This window comes from Vigna umbellata, chromosome 10, assembly GCF_029865625.1.
Source record: "Vigna umbellata cultivar VRB3 chromosome 10, Vumbellata_1.0, whole genome shotgun sequence".
Taxonomy (NCBI): Eukaryota; Viridiplantae; Streptophyta; class Magnoliopsida; order Fabales; family Fabaceae; genus Vigna; species Vigna umbellata.
This window is the reverse complement of record NC_142174.1, coordinates 20595199-20603897: the sequence shown is the minus strand read 5'-3', so window position 1 is coordinate 20603897 and position 8699 is coordinate 20595199. Positions and strand designations below refer to the sequence as shown.

At 33.2% G+C, this 8699-nt stretch overlaps 1 protein-coding gene across 1 annotated transcript; it reads right to left on the bottom strand.

Annotated features, from left to right (window-relative positions):
* Positions 1 to 5640: 5640 nt before the first annotated feature.
* Positions 5641 to 8137, bottom strand: LOC148192146 (uncharacterized). The gene is made up of 7 exons (XM_088100814.1): positions 7793 to 8137; positions 7497 to 7700; positions 7169 to 7414; positions 6988 to 7090; positions 6749 to 6867; positions 6531 to 6626; positions 5641 to 6371 (listed from the first exon to the last, which is right to left on the bottom strand). The coding sequence occupies exons 1-7, from the start codon at positions 7967 to 7969 to the stop codon at positions 5829 to 5831; spliced, it is 1488 nt and encodes a 495-aa protein (XP_087956940.1). The 5' UTR covers positions 7970 to 8137; the 3' UTR covers positions 5641 to 5828.
* Between the last annotated feature and the right edge of the window lie 562 nt (positions 8138 to 8699).

Sequence of the window (8699 nt, the reverse complement as noted above, 5' to 3'; positions counted from 1 at the left end):
AACACTAAAGCATGTGCACATCTTGATTGAACTCTTGGTCATAAGTTTGAGTGAAGTTTTTGCTTATCTTGAAAAGAAGATTTTTGAATGAAGTAAACCATCATATGAATTGGTTTAAAGATGGAGTTACATCTTATTTGCTTGAGGACAAGCAAAGTTTTAAGTTTGGGGTTGTGATAACAGTTGAAAAACTGTTATTTTTATGATTAAAATTGACACTAAAAGCAACCTTCACGCTTAGAAACTAGCTTGAAATCATGTTTTTCTTTATATTTTTGGAAATAAGAGAGCTGGACAGGTTTATGCTTGATTTCAGTGTTTTTGTGCAGGTTTAAGGTGAATTTGGTGAAAGAAGTGAAGAAGGAGAGAGATGAAATCAGAAAAGACAACAAAAAGTGCAAAAAGGAGAAGCCGAAGTCACCGCTCAGCGGCAGTTTACCGCTGAGCGGCACTCAGGAGCTTGCGGGAGGTCCGCTGAGGGGCAAAATGGCCGCTGAGGGGAGAAAACAAGTAACGCACTCACCGCTGAGCGGCACTCTAATGGGCTTGGACTTGACTTTTTGTAATTTACGAATGATACATAAGCTTTAGGGTTTCCTAGGGTTAGGTATCTCTGGCTGGAACGAAGCAAACACTTTCTCTTCCACCCCTTTGAAGGAGGATCTTGGATGCTGAGGCTTCCTCTTCACCTTTTTAGGGTTTATTCTTTCATTCTTTCATTGTAATTCATCTAGGTTCACCATGAATATGGTGAACTAAACTCTGTATGTTTGTTGGGGAATCAATGTAGTCTTGTGAAACTCTCATATATGGAATCTGTTTTTACATCTTTTAATTAAGACTTATGCTTTCTTTCATCATTAGTTAGGGTTTTTCCTCTTTGCTTAATGCTTGCATTGTTTAACTCATTCGATGCATGATTATTGGTTTTGTCGATACGGGCACGTACGGGGAAGTCTAGATCCGGGGAATTTCTCCCAATTTTATATTGGTTGTCGTTAAGCTCCTGTACTTATGAACTGATCATTAGGAATGCTAGGAATTGTATGAACTCGTGATTAGGGAGAAGCCTTCTGGAAAGGTACATTAGAGAGTGGCATTAACAATGATGATTTGACTGTTGAATTCCTTAAAATATATGAGAGTGGATAAGATGAAATTGAACCCCAACAACATATTCATATCTATATTTCATTGAAAGTGTTTATCTTTTGATTTTTGCCATTGATCAAAATTCATGCATACATGTTTATTTTCTGTCTTGCATTTTAAACCCCGAATATTTCGTCTGTAAGTCTTAGTTAATCAAGAAACCACATAACTAAACTAGGCCGTGAGTCCTTTGGGAAGAACGATACTTGGTCTTACCAAGTTTTATTACTTGAACGATTCGGTCATACTTGCCGATTGAAAACAAGTTTGTGACATCATAATTTGGTGTTCATAAATTTGTCCATCACATATACAGGGTATATATTTAGGTCTTCTCAAACCATTATATACGGATTTATCCGTATATAGCTTATATACGGATTTATCTGTATATAGCTTATATACGGATTTATCCGTATATAAGTTATATACGGATTCTTCCGTATATAACTTCCGTATATAGATTATATACGGATTTATCCGTATATAAATATAGCTACGATAGTATTATATACGGATTTTTGCCCGTATGTAATCCGTATATAATCAAGTATTATATACAGATTTTAGGTCTTATATACGAATTTTTGCTGTATGTAATTCACTTTTTTCTTGTAGTGACCATCGTTGCGCGTCTGTTGTTGGACATTCTTCTTCTGCAGTAGCCGCCGCAAGCACCTCCACTCTTCTCCATCCTTCGCTGCTAGATTTCGCCCTTTGCCACTACTCGGCTCTTGCATTGAATTAGGAATTGTAGTGAAGCTGGTCCTGAACCTAACCTATTTTTGGTAATTTGAAAAATCACATGTGTTTCGTTTTGATTCCGGTAGAAGAGATGTATTTGGCCTGAACTAATTGTATATAGCTCACAGGATGAATGGACAACGAACTTGAAAACAATTCTTGACTGATCTCTGTTCACATCAAAGGAGGAGCTCATGCTTCAGGTTCATTGCAATTTTATTTTATCTTGAAAAAAATTATTATTTGGAAATTGATTAGAAGTAAATATTTTTGTATACTGTTATTTTGATTTTCGGTTGTTGAGATTGTTGATAGGGTAGCATTGGTTTAGCTGAACCTACAATCTCAAAGCTTCTGGTTTTTTATGATGACAACACATAATTAATAACACATGTGTTTATGTGTTACATGTTCTATTGCTTACATGGTATATGTTTTAATCATTGTGTAAATCTGTTTAAAGCATTGAGAACATGATTGTGTTGATACATTGCATTTCACTGTGTTATATAATTGATTTTATTGGTGAATGCATGTCTGAAGTTTTATAAAAGGAAAACCACAAGCACTTTATTTGAACTTAAATTGTGTGACAAAATAGCAATTTTAAGTCGACTTCATTATGAAGTAAGTTGATTAAAACTCGTGGCTTTGCACAAATTTTTTCAAAGTGTGCTGTGAGAATTTTTGAAGAGAAAGCTTTTCAAAACTATGTTTTTAACTGTTACAAAGTCGATTTTGTGCGCAAGCCATTCGACTAAGTATGTTACAGTTTTGAAATTTCATTAATGCTTGCATTAAATGTTACAACGGCTATATTTTTAAATATGTTGACCAAGCATTTATTGTGATTCGAATGCATTAATTGTACATTAATTAACTGCATTGATTGTTGCTAACTGCTTTAACTGAATTGTATTCGACTACATTAGTAGCTAAGTCGACTTGAGCATGTGAGAATTGTGAAAATCTATAAATAGACGTGAATTTGAATTCTGCAGAGACTTTAGTGATTCTAACAATTTGATTGATTTCTTTCAGATTATTGATCTCTTACAGAATGTGTGAAAGCTCCAAGAATTCATCAAGACCGTGGTGTTCATCTTTGGTGATTGCTTAACGAGCAAGAATCTGTGTGTTATTACTGTCTGATCAACCTGCACTTGAGGTATCTATTTTGTGATCAATTTCTTTCAATCTTGTGAAGATTGGTGTTGCCCTGTTGTGACTACAGGAAGAGAACGTGGGCGTTCTGGACTTTGAGGATTGTTCAAAGTGTTAAAGACTGCAAGAGAAGGGACATTTTGCTGTTGATCTTTGTTTTTATATGCCTATATTTTGATTAGAGGGTTAGAGAGGTATTTTATATTTTTGATGTGGAGGTCTCTGTAAAAACCTTGTTGTAAAAACCTTGATCATTATAGTGCATTTGCTTCCTGTGGTGGAAGGACACTAGATGTAGGCTTGGCCGACCGAGTATAAAAACTTAGTGTTTGATCTTTCTATCCCTACTCTATTACATTCAGTCGACTTTGTATTTTACCCATTCGATTATATTCCGCTGCATTACAAAATCTTTTTCCTTGCGTTTCAAGAAAATTTTTAGAGTCATCTACTTTGCGAAGAATATTTCAAGAAAACATTATTTTTGTATTTCACCAATTCACCCCTTCTTGGTGTTGAAAATTAAGCCATTCTATTTTAACATGGGTAATATTTCAAGTTGTTGTTTGCCTATAGAAAATAGCTTATCCTTGGGTAATTTTTAAAGATTCATTGTCTATGAACTCATTAATTGTGTATCTCTGAGCTCCCATGACTGTTGTGCAACTGTTCTACTGATGAGAAAGCTTCATAAGATGTAGAAATTACAGTGGAGTGTCCGATGTCATTTGGATTGAATAGTCAAAGAGAAAACAGCTAAGAAAGAGAAAAATTGAATATACTGTAATTTTAACATAACATATCTGTCATTTTTTTAATAATTTATTATTTATTTGTTATTATGCTAATATACTCTAAATCCAATAAAAAAAGATACATAATTTGTGTCAATGTATCATTAACTTAAATTGAATTGTTATCAAACAATCAGTGAAGTAGCAAACAAACAAACCATTTAACTGACACAAAAGAAGGACTTCATTCAACCAAACAAAAAAAAAGGTATGCAGGTCAATACTTTCTAAATCAATTTTCCTTCAGAAAAATTTAAAACTTGAGATACAATAATCAAATGGAGGATGATTGGGGGATTGAAAGGTTATTGGGTTTACCAATACAATAGAAAAGAGAAACAAGGCTTCTGTTTGATGAAAACATACCAATCCACACTTGGAGAAAATAGTAGTCAGTAATGAACACAGTTTGAAAAGAAGCTAGTTGGGTTCATAGTATTTTCGGTTGAGGTAGCAAAACAAATTTGGCCGGTGAAGCTTACACATTTTATTGAACTTATAACAGTAAGAAAGGAAAAAGTAATTCAAGTCCTTTACCAATATATTTGACCTAATGACTGATAGAAAAAAATTGTCACATCAATTAAGTCACGTAGTTTTTATCAAGGGAAAATTCTGCTGTTAACGTTTTTAACGTCATAAACATAAAAAACTAACGTAAACTATTTTTGCAAAATATAGAAGAATTTTTTAAAAAAGAAGAAGACAACAATAAAGACGAACCAGAACAAAATATGTATTAAACCTAAATTTTATTCTTTTAACATTTGTTCTTTTGTACCTTGTACGGTCGCATATTTCTCGACCACAATAAATTAGTATTAATCTTGTTTTAGGACGATGTAGGACAGTTTACATACAAATATATTCTAAGTACACATGATTACTTGTCGGTCTCTCTAAACTATAATGACATACCGACTATTATGTAATTTATCATTATATGATCACGCACCTGTTAAGATAAGCTAAATGGATTAATGAATCCAAATCTAGACTCATTCAAATAACAGCTCACAAATATAATTAATTATATTATAAGTAGTACAATCATTTACTTTTTTATTAATTACACATTTAGTTCATGTAAAACTTAAAGAGTCAAAAAAACAATCTTAATTTAGTTACGTAAGAATAATTTCTTTATTTAAACTTTTTGAGAATGATTAAAAAAATTAGTAAGACATTTGAATTCTTTTTTTTTCTGGAAACAAAATCAGAAACACCTATATGATTTCGATTTATCTTAACCTGAACTTATAAGTTGCAAAATTTCTAAAATTATCACAACATTTTTAAAATCATCATAACGTCTTTATATATTTTGTTTTCTTCAAAATGGAAATATAACCGGTGAGTTAAAATGCCAAAAATCATTTGTGAAAAAAAAACAAACAAACTTTGCAATACAAAAATCATCTATAAACAAACAAGTAAACTTGAAATAATTCATGAACCTATTTATCATAATGTCACACTTAACAAATAGTCATTAATTTACTTTTCAAAATTAATGCTTTAATTAGAATAGACTTATCTGACTATATATTTTTAATTTTTATTTTATGTTTCTCGTTATCATTTTTAATTTTTAATTAATGCTTTAATTACCTTATAATCCACTTAGAATGGATATATTAAATTTATGTAAGAGTTCGTCATTGACTTTTTCTTCTCACTTTAATATAAATTACATTTAAATTGTATATTAAATATATTTTGTGAAACACTATATGGGGTGCATGAGCATAAATATGAACTGCGTGTTGTGTAACGAATTAACAAATATTATAAACTTATTAGTATATATATATTATTACTTATATTATCTGTACTCACGTATAATATACAATTATAAAAGGTAAACACCAACACAAAGAAACAATGTAAGCTAATTATTTTTACAATTTTAGTATCCTGAATTTCTAAAGAAGCAAATTTAACAATGTGACTTAATCCTCCACGATATTTGAATCATTCCTTCTCTAGTTTATTGATTAATTGTTGCAACTTCTTCAGATACTTTTTCGTGGGATGATCCCGTATCATCCCTCTTGAAAATCTGAGTTTTCCATACAGCTGTGTAGGCGTTTGATATAAGCAGACATGTTTGTCATCAGCATCACTGTGGTTTGAGTTCGAATCTTCAGACATCTGTGAAGTGATATGCATGATCCTGCCTGGTGGATAAAGACGTCGCCTAGCTGATGTTGTATCTTGACTAACACTGTCTTCTTCAGTGATATCTTTCTCCTTAGTACATTTTCCCAATTCAAGATTCCCCATTTGATTCAACAATTTCTCTTCATCATCATCTGAGTCATCATTGTCAGATCCTTCACTGCAAGAATCGTATTCATCATCATCAATAGATTCTATGAGTAAGTGCTCTTCACTTAAAATAGGTTCAAAACTTGTCTCAGAAAATCCAGAAGCTTCAACCAAGTTATCTGACAATGGGTGAATGTTCTCACGTTGGGACCACGGTAACAATGAGTGTTTATGCTTCTTCACAACCTTTAGGCACAGAGAAGGATCAATGTTGTATAAGATAATTAATAACATCACCGAATCAATTAACTGTAAACTCTCGTTAGTGTCTAGTGAATACCTATACAACACAGACTGAGATTTCAATTTTAAATACATATTATAAAGAACGGAGCTTGAAGCTACCTCGGTGCAATAGTTTACTGCATGTTCTGCAATGGCTTTGGCAAAAGTTATGCGAGTTCCAACTGCGCTTGAGATGTTTTTATCCTTATTCCGACCCTGTAAATTATTCGATCAATACCTAATAATAAAAGCTTACAATTCTGCAAAGAATGAAACATTTTCTACGGTAAATCATCATGAGAAATCAACCAGTTACAATAAATATTGTAGGTTGTTACCTCAGCAATGAAATCATGAACAGAAGAAGCTGACAGTGTTGGCACTATGTCAGAACCATTTACAATGGAAGTGATAAAGGATTTTCCGAACTCAGCCAACTCCAAGGTCATACAGGCAGCTGCAAAAATTACTTAACGTTATTAATACAAAAGATCATGTAATTATTCCAATTCTAATATAAAACCATATTTAATTAGTTACTCAACTGAACATATGTTAATTAAAGAAGTGTGTATACCTGGGCCAAATGTTACACAAGTTGTTGAAGACAATTGTTGAATTTCTCTAAGCTTATAAGTCAACAGTGCAGCAGTACCACCACCTAGCGAGTGTCCCACGATCTATATATATATATGGAAATATATATTATTATAATTAGTATTATATTGAAAAACATAGTAAGTAACACTAACAAATACCTTGATTTTGAAGTGGGGGTATTGATGAAGATTTTTAAGTAGTACAGGAATGCAAAGATCTCTAATCCAAGAAGCTGCAGCATCCATACCACGGTGTGCATGTCCTGAAACCATGTTGTGATTGAAAGAGACAGGAGCACACAGTGCATTTGTGAGAGTGTCTTTAATGCAACGAGTCCCACGGATGAACACGAGTAAACATTCTGATTTTTTATCACGTATAACCGTGAAAGCAGGCTTCAGAATCTGAAATGCAAAATTCATTTGAGTTCAAATGGCCAAACAAAAATTCGTCAACAATATTACTAGTAATTATTAATGAAGGTACCCTAGATCTTCTCTCCCTAGAGAGGATATCCTCCTCATCGAATCCTTCACCAAATAGAAATTCCGGAAAGATTTTTCGTCTGCTGCAAAACATGGTACATATCAACAATCTCTTCAACTCATACAACTCCTTTAAAATGTGATGGTCTTTCACTTCTGCACAATCACTTCTTTCTCGGCATTCACTTCCAATCGTTTTCTTACCCTACATAAAATAAGCAAAACCTCTTTCAACAAAAAGAAACTATTTAAAGAACCCCAACATAACTGGATAATTGGTAAGAACTAGGGAAGCACCTTATCCAACACTGCGTGAGCGATGGCTCTGGGCAAGTTGAAGATGTAGCGTCTCTCGGTGTTAAAAAACAACAATATGGCTTCTGCTAATATGAGGATTACCTCCATCAAATTTTTGGGCGCTTCAAGTGCCCTTCGTTCAATCCTCACACAATTATTTCCATTGATCACCGTCATTATTTGCGAACAAGAAGGAAGCACGGCAGAATGGAGGAAGAAGAGTTAAAGAAGACACTAGAATAAATAGTTGGCGTTGGTTTGTGTCTCATGTGCCAAGCATAACCTTATATATATAGGAACGCGTGATGCAAGTGGTTTTACTTTTCTGGGTTGAATGAGTATGAGTAGGAGTTGCAAGTTGCATAGAAATGAACCACTTGAACAACAAATATAAATAAGAAGGACCACAACTTATCTTAAGATTTTGGATTTTGGATTAAATACATAATGAAGTGTAGTTCATAGTTCATTCATAAAGATTCCCTCTAATTTCTTGCGTCCAATTATCTAAGATGGTTTGACTTCAACGTGCAGATGCTGTGGTTCGGGCGACTAATCAGTCAACAGGGTGATTGAAGAAGAAAAGAAAATTATAGCAATTGATGCCACTGGGTCCCAGATGTAGTCGCCACATGAAGTGGTAGGTAGTTATAAATTATCAATCTTTCAATTTGTCTTTAATTTTCCAACAATATTCAACTACGTTGTACTTTTGTGTTACACTGTTGTTCGTAATGGAAAAAAATCAGCACCCGTGGATAAAAATCCGCGACGGATAATTGCTATTTGCTATTCACATATATTTATTATTTGTAATTTATGGATAGCGGATATTTTAATACCGGTTTATAAACGGGTCGAGTGTGAGTATTATACTATTCATACATGTGGATATCCGCTACCCGCA